This window comes from Leucopleurus acutus (assembly GCF_964270905.1).
Source record: "Leucopleurus acutus genome assembly, chromosome: 15".
NCBI lineage: Eukaryota > Metazoa > Chordata > Mammalia > Artiodactyla > Delphinidae > Leucopleurus > Leucopleurus acutus.
The window spans coordinates 49656393-49674610 of record NC_139157.1 but is presented as its reverse complement, the minus strand read 5'-3'; the positions used below and the strand labels follow the sequence as shown (position 1 = coordinate 49674610).

At 54.8% G+C, this 18218-nt stretch overlaps 3 protein-coding genes across 3 annotated transcripts in view; 1 reads left to right on the top strand and 2 right to left on the bottom strand.

Moving 5' to 3' along the window:
* Positions 1-5106, bottom strand: part of PPIL6 (peptidylprolyl isomerase like 6) — a gene marked incomplete at its 3' end in the record, with an annotated part of 32217 nt that extends 27111 nt beyond the window's left edge. Inside the window, exons 1-2 of the mRNA XM_082856031.1 lie at positions 4962-5106; positions 1805-1900 (exon numbers count right to left, since the gene is read on the bottom strand). Coding sequence (XP_082712157.1) covers positions 1805-1900; positions 4962-5063 — 198 coding nt within the window. The 5' untranslated portion in view covers positions 5064-5106. The remainder of the gene's footprint in view (positions 1-1804; positions 1901-4961) is intronic.
* On the top strand, positions 5084-8477 carry SMPD2 (sphingomyelin phosphodiesterase 2). The gene is made up of 10 exons (XM_082856029.1): positions 5084-5708; positions 5890-5986; positions 6102-6178; positions 6533-6626; positions 6775-6864; positions 7110-7192; positions 7319-7451; positions 7547-7651; positions 7832-7985; positions 8087-8477. Exons 1-10 carry the CDS (start codon positions 5659-5661, stop codon positions 8473-8475), a joined length of 1272 nt encoding a protein of 423 aa, XP_082712155.1. The 5' UTR covers positions 5084-5658; the 3' UTR covers positions 8476-8477.
* Positions 8478-8643: 166 nt separating this feature from the next.
* MICAL1 (microtubule associated monooxygenase, calponin and LIM domain containing 1) lies at positions 8644-18218 on the bottom strand (the record flags this gene model as incomplete). Its single annotated transcript, XM_082856012.1, has 24 exons — positions 8644-8908; positions 9300-9373; positions 9487-9586; positions 9763-9856; positions 9981-10094; positions 10359-10453; positions 10570-10840; positions 11129-11205; positions 11522-11678; positions 11794-11877; positions 12110-12151; positions 12275-12363; positions 12559-12749; positions 13157-13304; positions 13898-13979; positions 14177-14303; positions 14491-14606; positions 14860-15117; positions 15857-15957; positions 16687-16842; positions 16953-17057; positions 17276-17380; positions 17660-17867; positions 17961-18218. 24 exons carry the CDS (start codon positions 18216-18218, stop codon positions 8760-8762), a joined length of 3201 nt encoding a protein of 1066 aa, XP_082712138.1. The 3' UTR covers positions 8644-8759.

The window sequence follows — 18218 nt, the reverse complement described above, 5'->3', positions numbered from 1 at the left end:
ATGAGGAGCCCTCATCGCCTGCCTCAAGATAGCAGGCTGGACCCGACGTTTTCTAGGGCTTTCCAGCACTAAGATGTATGATGTTGCCTTTTTTTGGAGGGGGAAAAAGGGCCTTCCCAAAGGCTCTGAAGCCATCCCTCATGGTTGGCATTACATTATACTGAGGCACTGAGGCCAGTGCAAACTAACCTCAAATGTGCTAAGAAGCACTATGTATAACATAAGACAATGCTTATGTGAAAGGAGAACAAAAAGCTGGCCTGAAGAGGAAGAAGAGGTTAAAGTGGCAAGTATCCAGGAGATGAAGGAGGGGGAAGGAAGAAAAGAAAGACAGGAGTTAAGGATATGTGGGAAGCAGCAGCATTGATGACCTAGGAAGCCTCATTCAGGCCCCATGAGAAAAGCAGAAGGAAGAGAACACAAAACAGCTCAAGGTTAGCAACTCAGGCTGACAAGGGTCAGAAACTGCAGAATGGAATCCACACCAGTGTTTCAGAGTATGGTGGGAATACGGAAGAGGAGTGGGTGCAAACCACGAAGCATGAAATCATGGCTCTCCTGTAGGTGGAGAGCACGATACGATAGGCAGTTTAGGAAGTTTGATGATAAAAATGAAGAAAAACATATTGTTTTACGTTAGGGTGCCCAACTGTCTGAATTTGCCTAGGACCGTCCCAGCTTTAGCATTGAAATTCGTGCATTCCAGCAAACCCCTCAGATCCAGGCAAACCAGGACCACTGGTCACCCTAGTTGTTGTAATGATTAGAGTTAATATTTATAGAAGTCATTAGAATAGTGCCTGGCATATAATAAGCACCATAGGTTAAGTGTTTGTTATGGTTCTGTTTGAATTATATAATGAAAATGTACTGTGGCTGTGAAAATGGTATGAGACTTAACATACGGTATTCCTGACTCAGTCTTGCACCGTTCATGTGACTGAGCAGAGAGTGAAGTAAAGCAGCACCATCTGCGTGGTAAATCACAGGACATCCTTATGCAATCTAGCACAGGACAACCAAAAGTGCTCTGGTCAGGGGAAATGGGATCTCCTCAGCCACTGAGAGATGCGGTTGGGCAGGGAAGCCAGGACTGGGACTCTCCACAGGACTAGGCCAAGGGTGACAAGCAGGAGGCGTACCCATTCTAGTCTGCCCCCCAACGTGAGCTGTATCTGAGCCAGGATGCCACATGTTCCAGGCAGCACTACCAGTTAATCAGGGATGGCACCCAAGAGGAAACCAATCTGCCATCCCTGGATAAGCTCTGCCAGCCTTAGGGTCTGGAGTTCTCCAAGGGTACGGTTAGAGGGGAGAATGCAGAGAAGGAAGCATCCATTAGGACACGGCTACCCTGTGGGAAGTTGGCGCCTACCATCAGAGCTCCCCTAGGCAACCCTACATGCTCCCCTGCTATATCTGTGCTGGACACCACTGAAACCTTCCAGAGTTAGGGCCAAAAAGAGTGCCAGGCCACAGTAACCTGAGTGCCCGGGTGTCACAGGAAGTATGAGTAAGTGATATGCCGGGAAAGAGGGGTAGCCATTGGCAGGAGTAAATAGCAGCACTGAGAGTTTAAAACTTACCTTTATCACATGCTTTCCAAAAGAAAATCCTGTAAATGTTTGACTCTTTCTTAAAATCAGCTGGGTAAAATGACTGAAATAATTTAGGAAAAGTACGTAATTTAGAGAAATAAAATCTAGTTGTATCAAAATTACTGTTTCAGTTTTTCCAAACCAATGCATATGTAAATAAATCAGGCAAAACTTGGCTCATTTCCCACACCCCAAATGTCCTTTACCCTTTTTTTCTCCTGTAGATATTGATCCCATGCAAATTCTTGAACAGGAACTATTATAGGGTCTTCAAATTTGGATGGATAATTACTCTTCAGACTCTAGGTTTCAAAATAGAATAATTATTTTAGAGTAAGTTCTCTTTTAAAGTAGAAATCATTCCCCCCAGTTTTTATGGGGTCTTTAGGAAGTTTTATGCAACATACACCCAAGCCACAGTCTGGCTTAGATACCCCTTGCCAGCTCCCAGAGGCCCCTGTGCTTACCTCCAGTAAGTCCCTCCCCAGTCCATACTAATTGTTCTCTCATCTGAAGAGAATAAGCTCCTTGAGGGCAAAGACTATGTCTTAGTTTCCCACTGGCCTCAGTATTTGGTACATAGTGGACCATCCACACATAGCAACTGCATAAACAAGTGTACAAGTGAGTTTATGCCAATAGTTTTGTGACCTGCCATGTTCTTTTAGGACCAGTTTTTCCCTAAATTAAACTCTTACTAAACCTCAGTGGATCTATGGATACTTTTTTTTTTTTTTTTTTTTTGGCGGTACACGGGCCTCTTATTGTTGTGGCCTCTCCCATTGCGGAGCACAAGCTCTGGACGCGCAGGCTCAGCGGCCATGGCTCACGGGCCCAGCCGCTCCGCGGCATGTGGGATCCTCCTGGACCGGGGCACAAACCCGTGTCCCCTGCATCAGCAGGCGGACTCTCAACCACTGCGCCACCAGGGAAGCCCCTCTATGGATACTTTTAACTAAAATAAATGTTATTGCTTTAATTCACTGACATATGGAGAATGACCAAAAGGATATTGTCGTGGTTATACCCCTTGGGAAAAAGAGAAGTAAATATTAAATGTGTTTTGGTCTAGACATTGAGCATGTATTGACTTAATGTATTTTGTTTTGTCTATATGAATCAGAGAAAATTCTTACTGGTTAACAACATCTGTCAAAAAAAAAAGTTTTGGTTCCTGTTATGTTACACTTTGCCTCCTCCTAAAGCAAGGGAAGACAGTTGAGGCAGTAACAGTTAGGCATCACCTTTCTGAGCAAGTCTGAGAAGTAAATGGACCAACCAGGGAAAAGTGTCATCTGGCCACTTCTGTTGTGGTCTAAGGGGACACTGACTTGGCGTGCTTCATCCAGGGTGGACAGTCCAAGGGGGAGAAAGCCAGGATGTGAGTGTACCCTGCTTTGGGACCAGGGGTAGCAGAAGAGGGCAACAGCAATCTGGCCATTTCCTTCTTAGTCTGCTGTACCCAACCAACAGCTGATGTGTCCTTTTTCTCAATTCCAGCGTCTGTGCTCTGTCTGAGGCAGTCGTACAGGATGACTGCTGTTTCTGAGGGACCATCTGGAATAACTAATAAGCCCAATAGTTTTCAAATTAAGCATACTTAATCATGCTTTCTTCATAATTTGTTCCAGAAGGGACTACATTATGTAATACTCTTTATAAATCTAAATCTTTCAGTTAATTAGGCATCAGGGATTGCTCACAAGTGATCATGTTGGAAATATATTCAAGGATCCTTTATTAACATAGAACTAACTGAATTTACATTCATATATTTTCATATTCAAATAGAGCTATGGTAGGCAAAACTTAAGAAAGTGAAAGTTAACATTATTAATATAATAAAGACATTGTTTGCTTGACTTAGTGTCCTCTGCAACAGGGGTTGGCAAACTGTGGCCAGCAGGCCAAAGCTGGACCACTGCCTGTTTTGGTAAGACTTGAGAACTAAGAATAATTTTTAGATTTTTAAACAGTTGAAAAAGAATCACAAGAAGAATCATTTCATGTCCTGTGAAATTATATGCAAGTCCAATTTCAGTGTCCATAATAAAAGTTTTATTGGAAAACCACCATTCATTTACATACTGTCTGTGGCTGCTTTTGCACAAGGACAGAGTTGAGTAGTCATGACTGAGAACCTATGGTTCCAAAGGCCTAATAATTTTATATGTGGACTTTACAGAAAAAAAATATGCCAACGTCTTCTCTACAGTGTGGAGAAAACATATGCCTTCAGAAAAGGAGCTAAGAAAAACAAGAGAAAAAAAATCCCTCACACTTATTAAATACAATTTGAGCCATATAACTTTGCTGATCCTATCAGCCCAGCTAACACAGTCCATAATTTCTACTTCTTTTAAGGATTCATGTATCATTTTCACAGACTTCTTATCACTTGTTCTCTTCATCTTAATGTAAACTTTACCTATTTCACAAATTAGTCACTATTTCCTGACTTGATTTAAATTCAGACTGTAACTCTGTGGACTTGGAGCAGGTAAGAAGTTAGGAATTTCTTAAGATTAATTCTATTTGGGAACATTTTGTTTCAAGTATCCAGCTGGGTACTTTGGGAGGTACAGACATGAATAAGGCATTGTCCTGGAGCCTATTGGGGTTTTGAAGGAGAGAAGCTTGGCATAATCTTACAACAGCATTTCTGGAGCAAACCCCAAAGAAGTGCTGAATTTTACATTTCAACATTTTATACACTTCTACATTTCTCCTGCATTCGGGTTGTAGGAATGCTGCGGCATTACTGACCTGGCCTAATTCTTCCAGTTACTTAAGTGTTTTTCATTTTACATTGTTCTGCATGTTTACAAAGAAATGTCTGTAGTCTCCAAAGCACTTGTGGGTCATTTGTTAAGAAATCCCATAAGCACCTAATTCAACTGGAATGCAGTGACTGCTATAGAAACTTTAAAGAAAAACAACAAAAACCCTCCCCGAATGAATAGTTTTCAAAAATCACTTGGGAAAGGAGTTTGTAAAAACAACAGCTAGTTATATGGTAACATTTTTTTCACAAAATTTTAAAATCTATAATTTCAGTTAAAAATTAACGTAGGAAGGCCCGCGTGCCGCAAAAAAAAAAAAAATTAACGTGGGATAAAATGTGTGTTATTCCCAAAAAGGTTCTGAACGATTCCTTCGCTCGGATCTCTCTTTAAAGGTAGCCCTTCTCGAAGTGTAACTCCCGCCTGGACCGGCCCTCGCCCTCTGCACGCAGATATCCATCCAGAGACAGCCCACCCCGGCCGGGACATCCCCTCCCTGAACCTCGACCCCCGCCACCAGGAGGCGCACGACTCGGAAGCGGGACGGGCCTTCCCGCCCTTGTGGTTTCTTCGCGGTTACCTCAGCGGCGCTCTTCGCAATTTGAAAGCTGGAGCTTTTGAAGAGCCCCACCACCTTCACCTGCAGCGGCTGCTCGGGCGGCGTCTGCGAGCTGCTCGCCATGGCTGCGCGCAAGGACTCCTCGGCTCACAAACATAGCGCGTCGCCAGGGCAACCGCGCGGCCCCGCCCCCGCCGCTCGCCGGAAGGAGGGGGCCGGGGGCGGGGCGGTCGGCGAAGGTCCGGCCTTTCTTCAACTTCGTGCCTGTTGCTGTTGAGGCGTTCGAGAGGCTGGAGAGGGCGCGCGGGCGGCCGCCACCAGCGACGAGCTTCGGAGAAAAGGAACAGGGACCCCACGCCTAGCGTGCGTCAGCGTGGTTCGCCGCCGCCGCCCCCCCCATCCACGGACCTTCTCTGGGACCCCAAGCCCAGGGTCCTCCAGCGCGGTAGTCGCCTCCAGTCAGCGCCTGATTTCACCGCAGATCGCCTTTCCGGGTTGCCGCGCAGCCAGGTTGGGGCCAGCCGGCCGGTTGCCCGGGTAACGCGGGAGTCAGTCCCCGGGCGCGGGCACTTCGGGGCCGCGGCCTTCCCGGGAGAGCGGGAGTAGGGCGAGCACCTGTGCGCGGTTCCCCGCGGGGAAGGCCGCCCGCCCGCCGCTGTCCCCAACGCGACCGTCGCTGCGGAGGCCGAGCCGTCCCGCGCCGCCGAGCGTCCCTGCCATGAAGCCCAACTTCTCCCTGCGACTGAAGGTCTTTAACCTCAACTGCTGGTGAGTGCGCCCGCCGACCCGGGTCTGGGGCCGCCGTCCGCCTCGCCAGAGGCAGGAGGCCTTTCGCACAGCCAGCCCACGGCGCTCCCCTGCCCTACACCCTCGGGGTGCGGGGCAACCCCTGCCTCCGGGGCCCGCGCCTGGCCCCAGCCGTCACCTCCCCTGCGCTTTTCGTCCTCAGGGGCATTCCCTACCTGAGCAAGCACCGGGCCGACCGCGTCAAGCGCCTGGGAGACTTTCTGAACAGGGAGAGCTTCGACCTAGCTCTCCTGGAGGAGGTGGGGCCGCGCGGAGCTGGTGCGGAAGCCCGGCGGGAGTGGGGGCGGCTGGGGCGCGGGCGGGGGCTCCCGCCCTGGGGGAAGGACCGGCAGGTATCGTCACCCCTCCCCTCAGGTGTGGAGCGAGCAGGACTTCCAGTACCTGAGGCAGAAGCTGCTCCCCGCCTACCCAGCAGCACACTACTTCAGGAGGTGAGAAGCCCACTGGCCCCGAAGCCCGATCTCAGAGCTGGGGGCCCTGGGCCCTGCCAGCCAGGCCCCCGTGCTTCCTGCGCCCGCCTCCCTCTGCCCCAGCGCCCTCTCTTCTGAGTGTGGGAGCAGGAGAAGGTGGAATGAGGAAGATCTAGCTCTTCAGCTCATCAGATTTATCAGCAGGCCATCCTGTCCGCCCACGTAAATGCCGTCTCTTTGAGCTTTGATCTGGGGTGGTACCAGCAGCAGAGGGAGAAACAGTAGCTGATAAGAGCTGGGAGACGAGGGAGGGGGAGGGGGCTGGGTATTTCTCTGCCTGCTTTTGTGGCTCTTGACTAGGACTTGGCTTTTCAGTGGCATCATTGGCAGTGGTCTCTGTGTCTTCTCCAAACACCCAATCCAGGAATTCACCCAGCACGTCTTCACCCTCAATGGCTACCCCTACATGGTGAGCCTGACCTCTGACCTCTTCCACCTCCCTTCCCCACCCCGCCGCCCCCTAACACATGGTAAAGGAAGTGGCCTTCCTAGGGCTGCAGGGTATGGGCAGAAAGAGGGTAGCAGTGCCCTGAGTTCCCGCCCCCTCCTGCCTACAGATCCACCACGGTGACTGGTTCTGTGGGAAGGCCGTGGGGCTGCTGGTGCTCCGTCTGGGTGGATTGGTGCTCAACGCCTACGTGACCCATGTGAGTGAGGGCGGCAGTGCTTAAGGCTGGGACAGGCGGCCTGGTCCTGGGAGGGAGAAGATGGGACTCCTCCTTTAGCCTGGCTGCCTTGGGGTGAGGCGTGGCAGCAGGATCTCCCAAGGCCAGTAGGCAAGGTTCACACATATTTTACCAAGCAGCGTGCCAAGTGACAGATGCAAGCTTGATTTACTCCTGCCCTTGGGACCCTCAGTCTCATCTGCAATTATCTCCTCTATCTTGTTCAGCTCCATGCCGAGTACAATAGACAGAAGGACATCTACCTAGCACATCGTGTGGCCCAAGCTTGGGAACTGGCCCAGTTCATCCAGTGTGTGAGCCTGGGCTTGACAGGGGAAGTGGGATGGGGTCCAGGAACTGAGGGTGGCTAAGGCCCCACTTTTAGGGCAGAGCTGGTGAGGGAAGAGTTCCTGCCTTACCATCTTGGTTCCCCCAGCCACACGTCCAAGAAAGCTGATGTGGTTCTATTGTGTGGGGACCTCAACTTGCACCCAAAGGACCTGGGCTTCCGCCTGCTGAAGGAGTGGACGGGACTGCAGGATGCCTATCTGGAGACTCGGGACTTCAAGGTGAGGACCTGCCTGATTATTTCCCCACCTACACCCTCAGCCTCTCTCCCTCCTCCTTCCCCCTGCATCCTCATTCAAGCCCACTCTTCACCTAGGGCCCTGAAGAAGGCTGTACGATGGTACCGCAGAACTGCTACGTCAACCGGCAGGAGCTAGAGCAGTTCCCCTTGGGTATCCGTATTGACTACGTGCTTTATAAGGTCAGATGTCTCCCTGCAATGTGCCTTCAGCCTCTGTCTCTCTTCATGGCATATCAGCCTATGCTGATTCTTTGTCCAACTAGTCTAGTCTTTATCAGTGGCGGCTGGAGAATGGGATAGCCAGGAACTGGTTCTCTGGGAAAGGCGCTCTCAGAAATTTCTCTCTGGCTCTTTTTCTAGGCGGTGTCTGGGCTATACATCTTCTGTAAGACTCTCAGAACTACTACAGGCCACGAGCCTCACAGCGGCAGCCCCCTCTCCGATCATGAGGCGCTGATGGCTACTCTGTGTGTGAGACACAGCCCCCCCCAGCACAACCCCAGCCCTACCCATGGTGAGTCAGCCCCATCCTTTTCCTTGGCCCTTCCCCATGGGGCAGCCCCATCCCTCCCTCAGACCCTCACTCTCCCTCCCCACTGTCCCGCTTTGTTCTAGGACCAGCAGAGAGGTCTCCGCTGATCAGTGTGCTACGGGAGGCCTGGACAGAACTGGACCAGGGCATGGCTCAAGGTCGCTGGTGGGCCACCATCGCTGGCTACGTGATTGGTCTAGGGCTTCTTCTCCTGGCGTTGCTGTGTGCCCTGGCGGCTGGAGGAGAGATCAGGGAAGTTGCTGTACTGCTCTGGACCCCCAGTGTAGGACTGGTGCTGGGGGCGGGTGCATTCTATCTCTTCCACGTGCAGGAGGCCAAGGGCTTGTGTCGGGCCCGAGCTGAGCTCCAGCATGTGCTGGGAAGGGCAAGGGAGGCCCAGGACCTGGGCTCAGAGTCCCAGCCAGCCGGGCTCCTGGGGCAGCAGGAAGTAGACAGAGCAGAGGAACAATAAAGCTTGACAGTTTGGTGGCACTGCCTTTTTCCTTGTAGAGGCAGTGATTGGGGCCAAGGGTCGGTGTGATTGTCACAGTGTAGACCTTCAGGCTCCTACACAGCTGCCCTCCCTGCACACTCCCTCACCTCCCCCCTGTAGACAGCCAAAGTCCTGTTTACGGCAGAAGCTTTTTTATTGTAAACAGTGAGGCCTCTCCCAGGCAGCCCTGATGAACAGGGTGGCACTGACCTGGGGTGAGGCAGTCTTCCTTGCAGAGAAGAAGACAGGCAGCCTACCCTCTTCTAGCCCTGGGGCCCTGGCCCCGAGGCCAGCTCACTGAGCCTGCGCTCCTCCTGGAAGCGGATGAGGGCATCTCGCTGGTTCACCACGTCCACTAGCTTCCTCAGGACCTGGTCCTCAGCCTGCCGGTCAGCAGCTGTCTTCAGGGTTTCTGAAGGGAGGAGGTGAAACTTACTTAGAGAACAGAGAACGGGGAGGACGGCAGGAGAGGCACAACCTAATCCCGGCCTGTGTGACTTCTACAACCCCAGCTGTTTCCCACTCTGAATTTGGTTTATCAACACTAATGGTTTTCTAGCATCGTTTAGCAGCAACACCACTTTTAAAGGAATCTTGTGTAAAAGCCCAATTGTGCAGCTGTGATTGAACTGAAGGCGCGGAATGTGGGCCTGGAGCCCCATCCTCTGGCTTCCTGCAGTTCAAGAAGCAATTCAAAAGGCAGTTCAGCCTCAGAGGTACTCAGACTAGAGGACTGTTGCCTGGGCAGTATCTGAGATCACGAGGCTTGTGCAAATACCAGCCTCTCCCCACATCCCACCTACCTTCCCGGTTCATGTAGGTTCGCAGTTCTTGGTCCAGCTGCCACTGTTTCTCCTCCAAGTTCAGCTCCTGCACCCTGTGGGGGGCAGGGATAGAAAAGGCACAGGTGTCTAGGGTGACCGAAGACCTGGCTGTGGGGCCTGGCTCACACGCCATTGCCCCCCACGCCCCAACTCCAACACCCCTTACGTGATCATGAGCTCAGCCTCCTCGGCCACCAGGCTGTTTTTCTTCTGAACAAGCTGTAGCAACTGTTCTAGCCATAGTGCCTTTTGCTGTTCGGGGGAACCTGACAAGAAGGAAGAAGAGGGGCCAGTCAGGCTTCTAAGCAGGGTCACAGGAATCACAGCATGAGGAGCAGAACCTGCTGTGGGCCACAGCCTGGTAGTCTGGGGGTCGCTGGGGGTGGAACACAGGGCCAGGAGGCAGAGGTGTCCTAGGCTCATTTATCCTGTCTTCACTCACTGCTCCGGCTCCTCAAAGCCAGCTCCAGCTCCGTGCCCTTGGCCTCCAGCTCCCTCAGGGCAGCCTCGATCTCATTTTGTCGCCGTTGGATGGCCTGAGTACAAGACAGAAGGCCCAGGAGTCTGCAGATTGCTCAAGAACAGAGTCCCGGAGGAGCTCTGATCCCCAGTCTCAGAACCCTGATCCCGTTAGAACCTCCGGGAACCCCTAGGCCGCACCTGAGCCTTGCAGAACCGCTTCATCTCCTCCTCCTTAGCACGGCGCAGCAGAGTCCGACGCCACGTTGGGTAACTGTTCATGGTGCCTGAGTTCTTAGCCAAGTTCCACAGAACCTATGACAGGGTCAGGTGGATAGGGGTTGGGAAAGCTGCATTTGAAAGGCACCAGAAAGACCCTGGGCTGGAAGTGGGGTAAGTTCTGATAGAAAAGGTGGAGGCCTAGAGACATGAAAGAGTCAGCCTGGGTGAGAAGACATTCAGAGTCATTTGGGCTCAAGAGGTTGGGTGCTGTGGGTTTCTCCCAGGCAGGGGCCAGGGTATATTTAGTGGATGTGTGCTGGCTTGGGCAGAATAGGTGGCCAGGTTCCTCCCACTCACCTGTTCTGTGTCTGAGTCCAATGGCACGTCTTCCTCTGCTTCCTCGTCACTGGAGCAGGGACTCTCTTCTTCCTCCTTCTCCACGGCCACAAGAACTGAGCAGAGAAGTGGATATGGGCTGAGATCCGCAGGACCTCCCTCCCCATTCCCCACATCCCGGTCCAAGAATCCGAATACCACCCTCCCATCCCCACCCTGGGCCAGCAGCTACCTTGAGGGCTCTGGACCGGCATTCCCCAGCCCACAAAGCTTCCCTCTAGGGCCTGGCGGGCCAAGACGGAGCAGCTTCGGGGCGGCTTGGGTGGAGCCTCCATTTCCGGGTCAGGGGTGAGATGAAGGGAGGATAACCGCTGGCGTTCTGGGCTGGAGAGGCGGATCAGCTGACGGGTGGGCTGGCTTGGGACAGGAGTGGTCCCCTCCTGGGGGGCCCCGGGAATCGAGGGGCGTGATGGCATGTTATTCTCACTGTGTGTCGGAAGGTCCTAGAAGAGCCACCATATGCTCTGGTCAGTGACCTGGCCAGTGTGGGTTGAGGCAGCCCCTTGAGACAGATGTGGGCCCTGGCGTTCATTCATTTATGCCGTCTACTGAACAGTGTGAGGCAGTGTTCTAGATACTTGGGATTCATCAACAAGTAAGACAGTACAGAGATCCCTGCCATCATGCAGTTTACACTAGTGGAGAACATTCAGTTACCCCCAGCAAAGTCTCGGGCTTAGAGAGCCCTTTCCTCTTTCCCACCCCCCATCCCACACTTCCACAGCTTTTACCTGACTCTCAGGGCCTCTGTCGCTGCTATCCTCTTTGTGGCCTGGCTGGGGCAGGTGCTGGAGGCAGTAAAAATGTCCTGGGAAGGCGGGAGAGGGGAGGAGCCATCAGATGCAGGCAGCCCGGTGAACAGATGTTCAGTTTATCAGGGAAGGTGGGGGTGACAGGCCTCTGCATTGGCTGATAAATTTCTACCAGCCTCCTGGCTTCTCAGAACCCCGCATTTGGGGCTTTGGAGGGGACAGAGGAGACGGAGCTCAGGAGAAGAAAGTGTCATCTTCAGCCTGCTTCTACCTCATGCCCAGCACCCCGGTTCCCCTCCACCTTCAAGCTCCTGGCCCCCCCAAGCAGGGCCAGACCCAGAGTCCCTCTGAATGCCTCCCAGGCCCACTCACCATCTCCTGGGTGCTGCCCGTAGCCACTTGGCCATAATGTGGCCTCACAGATATGGCAACGGAAGCAGCTCCGGTGGAAGAAACGGCCATTGGCACAGAGGCGTTCCAGGATATAGAGGTGTTCCCCACACAGTGCACACAGATCCTCGGCACTGGCCTGCACCAACCCCCAGGCCGCAGGTCAGCTGGAGTCCGAGGCAGCTGCCAAGTTTTTCCCTTCCCCTCCCTGCCCTTCCAAGGCCTCTGCCTGCAGGCAGGGCCCCTGTTCTCACCTCCTGGTATTGGGATGGGGGTGTCACCGGTACATCAGGCTCTGGTACAGGTGGCTCCTCAGTTCTTGGGGTCTCAGCCTCTACCTAAAAAGGTAAGTGCTCAGGCCCAGAGGCAGAGGGGCAGGATCAGCTGGGGAGTCCATGTGTACAAATGAATAGAAAGGACTGGAAGGGATAGGGAGTGAGACTAGGAAGCGAGACTGGATGGTGCGGGGGGAGGTTACAAGGAGCTGGGGTGGCGAGCAAGGCCTGGGGGGACAGGATATGGGAAAGAGTACCTCAGGGAAGGGACTGTCCGGCCCCTGCGTGCATTTACCTCCACACGAGGCTTCTTGCCACCAGCATCCTCCCCATTTCCCTGCAAGAAGTGCTATGTTCTGAGCCCCCAGTTCTCCCCTTCCCCCATTCTGAACATCCTCATCACCCCAGGGATCCCCACAAGGAACCCACTGCCCAGGCCAACCCCACCCGAACTCCCCACCTGGGCCCGGGTCCGTTGCAGGGTCCTCTGCAGTTTGCCAAGGAACAGCACAGCGCTGGCAGTGCCTGGGGAGCCTTGGCTGACTGGGCCTGCTGGGAGAATCAGGGTAGATAGGGGGCCGATACTGTACCCCCCAGAACAGACAGCTATGTGCCAGCCCAGAAGGATAGAGGATACCTCTCCCAGGCTGTCCCGTAGAGGGCACGCTCTCTCTCACACACTCTCTCTGTCTCTGTCTCTCTCTCTCTCTCCACCCCACCCCGTCCTCCCCACCTCCGGGTCACCTGGGTTGTGAGGTGTGCTCTTGAAGGCACTATGGAAGTGGCTGAGGTAGGCAATGAGGCCCAGTGGGTCATTCCCTGCCACCATTGCCTGTGCGGACAACACGGGCGTGATGCCCAGCTCATGCTCTGCCATCTTCAGCGCCCATGAAGTCGCTTCCAGAGCCCCGACTCCCTGCAGCTCTGAGGGTTCCCTGTGGGGCGTCAGGGAGAAAGGCCAGTGGGAGACCAGAACTTGCCCCGTGGAAGGGGGAGAGAGCAGTAGGGGAGGGACATCGGGAAAGGGAGGAGAGGGCATAAAGGTTTTTATTCTCTGTGCTACCTACCCCCCACCCCTCCCATGACAACAGCATCTGGCCTTGGGGGGCTTCTACCACTCACAAAGCTCTCCGTATTGAATGCATTTGATTCTCATGGGCAGGCAGAGTCAGGCGGGAAATCTATCTCTAGGGAAGCAAAGTGACTAGAGCAGGATTATTAGCAAGGGGTGGCCTGGGACGCAGCTGGGTGTGCTAACTCCTACACAGTGATCGCCCACCATTCCACACTGCCTAGAGAGGGAGGGGCTGTCAGGGACCCCCAAGCCCAATGCCTGACTCACAGCAGGCCGGGCCGCAGCCGGTGCACGAGGGCACACAGAGCCAGCCCATCCGCCCAGGAGGAAGACAGGTCGGTGACGTGGACCCCTGGGTACCCAGCCGTCTGCTCCTGGCACCAGTGTAGCAGCTCCTCCTGGGTGGCCACCGACCCTAGGAGAGGAAGCCACGCTGTACTGAAGGCACCAGGGCCCGCAGAGAGAGCCCAGCTGGTGGGTGCGGGGTCTATATGGGAGGGGGAAGCAGGGACCCACGCCTACTGGGCACCAGCCTAACACTCACTGTCAGCAGCACCTCCTTCATCCCAGTTTTCTCATTTGAAAAAATCTTTCTGGCAATAAAGTAGGGGAATGAATAGAGTGAAACCACTGCTGGCCACAGAGAGGGCAGCAGGCTATGAGCTGAGGGGCAAGGGAGGCCCAGAGACTAAAAGGAGAGGCAGGTTTGGGGTCTGCAAGGCGGGAAGGGGCAGACAGCTGAGAACAGTGCAGCTCCGCTGCCATCCAGCTGCTGCGTTACAGCGGCTGTTAGAGTGCTGAAATACTCCACACAAGTTGGCAAATGGCTGCTGCTGAGCACCCCACTGCCCTGCACTCTCCAGGAGGCCCCAAACATCTCCACCACCCAGCAGTGCTCCAGCACCCTGCTCCCTGCCGCCAGCGTCTACCACTGTTCTGATCATTGGTGCTCGTGCCTCACTGCTTGGTAAATATTTTGGACATGGCCCCGGAGGAAGGCCTGCTCACCAGTGGCCGGCTTTCTTGAGTCTGTCTTGTCACTCATTCTCCGCACAGGCTCCTTGGCCTCCACATCATACAGGTCTCGTACCTAAGGCAGCCCCTTTCAGGTCTCCAGGCAGGCCGACCACACACACCCCCGCCGCCCCCCCAGTCCATGGGGGAGGGGCTGCCTGGGTGGGACTCACCCACAGGGCAGGGACTGGGCAGACCACAGGAGGGAAGGCCTGACCTGGGGTGCGGGAGCTGACCCGGGAAGTCTTGGCGGGTGGTGCCAGGGGTTCTGACCTGACTGGGGGTCACGGCCCGGAGGTTCAGGTTGGGATAGCGGGAGGCTGGGTCCAGCCCATACTGGGCCACATTGCGGTGCATGTTTTCTGGGGATGTCTGCGACAGGAGCTGGTACAAGCTCTCTCTGGGGAGATGAGGGCGGGATCGGGCACCATCAGCACCCACCCCTCCAGAAGTGCCGGGCCTTTCCTTCGTTCTCTTTTCTCTACGCCCCCATCTACTCAGCCAGCATCCCCGACCCTACTCCTGACTCTTGTCCTATACCCAGCCCTGCCCCACCCCGCCCCCCAACTCCCCAATTCAGGCCTCACCTCTCTGCCAACACCTCTAGGGGCCCAGCGCCCTCTGCCCAGCGCTTCACCATCCAGGCGGCGTCAAAGGCTGCCAAGAAGCCCCGGGCCACTCCAGTGCCCAGGGGCCAGAAGGGCTGCAGGGGCAGAAGGACAGGAAACAGCTCAGGGAGAGTCCAACAAGGGTGTCCACGCCCAGATGACCGCAGGGCCATAGCAGAGGGGGCCCTGACACACCAAGCCACCTTCTGCTCCTCCTTACAAGAAGCAGACCTTTTTATACCCCCTCCTTCCCACGAGGCTGCTTCCTCCCCCAGCCAGGGAACCCCTGTGCCTCCTCACAAGGGGTCTGGAGAGCCCCTCCCCAATCAGCGAACACTGACCCCTCACCTCCACCAGGCAGTCCCCAACCAGCCCCAGCAGCAGGCGGGCGCCATGCTTCTCCTGCACCCGAGCAGAGCTCTCTGCCCGCATCATGCTTGTGAAGTCAAAGGCAGAGACGTCGGGCCGCCCGTGGGCATCCTGGGCAAACTCCAGCTTCCCAAGCTTGCCGTGGGTGGCGAAGTCGGCAGCTGCCCGAGCAAAGCGCTGCAAAGCCTCGGGCGCCACATTGGCGCTGCCCAGCAGCCGGTCGGTCTCCGGCCAGTCCTATGTGGCCAACAGATCAGAACCAGCAGGGTCAGTTGGGCCATCACATCCCCTTAGGTGTAGAAGGTACACATCCTGAGGCCCCAGGAATGGGCTTCCCCAGACTACACAGCAGTTGAAGGCTGAGCTGGGAGGAGAACTTGAATGTCCAGCCTCCCACGCTCAAGCCCTGTCCTCAACTCTCAGCCTGCCGCTCGCTGGGGGTCCCAGGTCCCACCCTGCCTCCAAGGCCCAGTATCATTACTGTTACCATACACCTGCTTTGGACAAGTCACTGAACTCCTCAGAGCCTGTTTCCCCATCATTTAGAGATAACGTACCTAACTTCTCAAGGTACTCGTGTGGATTAGGTGAGAAAATGAACATAAAGCTCTCAACAAAGTACCTATCACATAGTAGGTGTTCAACTAGTTCATTCAGCAAATACTTTCAGGGTGCTTACTACATAGTAGGCACCATTCTAGGCACTGGGAATCATCAGTAAACAAGAGACGGACAAAACCCCTGCCCTCATGGAGCTTACGTTGTGTAGTCCTGTGGCTGGTATAAGGTGTTTAGCCCAGAATATGATGCAGGTTGCCGCGTAAGTCCCAGGGGAGAAGAGCTTATCGAGGTGGAGGAAGCGCCATCGCAGAGAGGAGGGACTCCCTCCACACCCAGGGAGAGACTGTGTCCAGGCCCGGCCCCTACCTCCCAGGGCCCACCACCCAGCCCCTCCCTGCCTGGGCCCGGGCCCCACCTGACGCAGCACCCCCAGCCGTAGCAGGCACTGCTTCTTGGCTGTCATCACAAAGTAGTGGGTGTCATCCTTGTAGTACACGATGTTCTCCAGATCAATGCCTGTGGGGATAGGGCAGGGTACGAGGAATGTGCCTCGTCATCATGTGTCACCTCTCCAAATACCCCAGCCATGCTTGACCTCTGAGAGCTGGGATCACAGCTCAGCCTGCAGCGGCACCTCTACCCACACACACACAGGGGGGCCCATGAGTTCTGGTGGTACAGCGGACCATCTGTCCCAGGCCCAGGAGGCCTAAAGGTGTGGAGCAAAGTGAGAAACCTGGGTGGGGTGGCAGCTGGGCGATGTGCACCACATAGTCCACAGGCTTGCAGAGGACAGCCTGGCTTCTCCGACCGGGATGTGCACACTCCAGGGGGCGTGGCAGTGCGAAGCCAAAGTAACCATAGGGCATCTTCTGGAAGTACCACTTTCATTTTGAATATACAGCATTTTGTTTTGCTTTGTTTTTGTTTTTTTGAATTTCTGAATTTTATTTTATTTATTTTTTATACAGCAGGTTATATAGCATTTTTATATTAAAGCATATGTAAAGAAGCAGAAAGCAAAATCCCATGCATTTTGCGAGAGATTTCTAAGACTCGTCATGCTGGGTGGCTGAGTGGGGCTGTGGCTGCTGAATCCCTGGGGGCTCAAGTTCTTTGCTGCCATGACCACAAAGATGGAAAAGTACGGGATTCCTTGGACTGTGGACAGGTCTGAGAGGGAGAGGTGGGAGGCAGGCCACAGTGAGGCACGAGGGGGGCAAACCCTGTGAGGGTGGTCCTGACCTGTGGCTTTAAGCAGGCTCTGGAAGAAGCTCTGGTTGTAGATCCTGGCCACGCCGCTGATCTCGGGCACCTGTGTCTCTTCTACCGTGCGCCCGTTCACAAAGTTGGCCGTGATGCCAATGGCCAGTTTGCCACGCATTTCCCGCACTGTGAAGCCTAGAGGTGGGGACAGGGGGGTGGTGGCAGGAGGTCGACTGGTGTAACAGCCTAGAAAGGCCCACAAGGAGCTCAAGATGCTGGCTTCTTCGAGGGAAGGGATCACTCACCTTCAGGGACGAATTTACCTCCAGCTGCAGAGATGAGGACATCAAATTCATAGTTGGCCAGTTGGGCTGGGGGGCTGGGCTGGAGCTGGGCACGCCAACCACTCCCTGGGGCAGAGGGTGTGAGTGGCACAAAGGTGTGGAAATCTGAAGGGGCCCCTGTATTCCCAGGACAATCCAGTGAAATAATTAAATAAACGTTTAAAGGGCTTTATGGTTTAGAAAGCAATGACACACTGTCTATCAAATTACACCTTCACAACAGCCATGGAAAGTAGGTAAGGAAAAAAATACTTGGGGGTCCTCAGGAGCAGAGAAGTACTTACCCTTTCTGGGAGGGGGCTGAAGGCCAGTGAAAGTGACACCCCAGTGAATTTCCACCCCCAGCAGTAATGCAACTTTCAACAAAAGCAGCTGAAGTTGCCGGATGCCTGGAAGGGAGAGGACATTAGGAACAGGGACCCCAGGTTCCCCCAGCCTTCCCAAGCACCAGTGTGTTCCTGGTCAGAGCCGGAGAAGGTCTTAGAGATCACTCAGTCCAACTGCCCATTTTACAGGTGAGGGCCCTGAGTCCTGAAAGCCGCCTGGCTGAAATGAATCTTATCCACCCTGCCTCTTGGCCGGCCCAGCAGCAGCCCCCTGGCCCCCTCCACTGGCCTGTCTCTAGGCCCAGGCTCACCCGCCCCTCCAGGCCACCACATGGTGCTCACTGATGTGGTCCAGGGAGCCTGTGCAGAAGCGCCCATAGAACTTCTTGGCGCCGAGGGCCCGAAGGTCATGGATGGTGAAGGGCCAGAGGTGGAGCACGTTGTGACGAGAGAACTTGGTGCGCTTCTCCACCAGCACCACTCGGGCCCCAAGCATCGCCAGCTCCACAGCAGCCCGCAGCCCACAAGGTCCAGCACCCACCACCAGGCACTGCGAACACACAAGGCAGCATCGGCATGGCATCTGGCCCCTCCTCTGACTTCCCCCACTCTCCAGGCCCCATCCCAGGCACCGGGTACCCACCTTAGTGCCGGTGCAGGCCCGGCCCTGCTGGTAGACAGGCTGGCTTGCTCTCTTGTCCAGCTTGGCCCACAGCGACTTGGCACTCCAGTAGTTGAGCTGGGCCTTGATCTTGTGGTACTGGGGCAGCCCCCCACCGGGCTCCAGCCCCAGGGCCCTGCATAGCCCCTGGAAGCTGCTCAGCACATCCTGGCACAGCTGGGCCTGCAGGACGCTCTCAAAGTGGGCATGTGCTGGGTTGATGGAGGTGGGTGAGGCCAT

Excerpts from the sequence above, each read along its gene's own strand:
- SMPD2 (XM_082856029.1), top strand. The coding sequence starts at position 5,659 with ATGAAGCCCAACTTCTCCCTGCGACTGAAGGTCTTTAACCTCAACTGC. Across the intron at positions 5,709-5,889 it reads GTCTTTAACCTCAACTGCTG|GGGCATTCCCTACCTGAGCA; the intron begins GTGAGTGCGCCC and ends TTTCGTCCTCAG. Across the intron at positions 6,627-6,774 it reads TCAATGGCTACCCCTACATG|ATCCACCACGGTGACTGGTT; the intron begins GTGAGCCTGACC and ends TCCTGCCTACAG.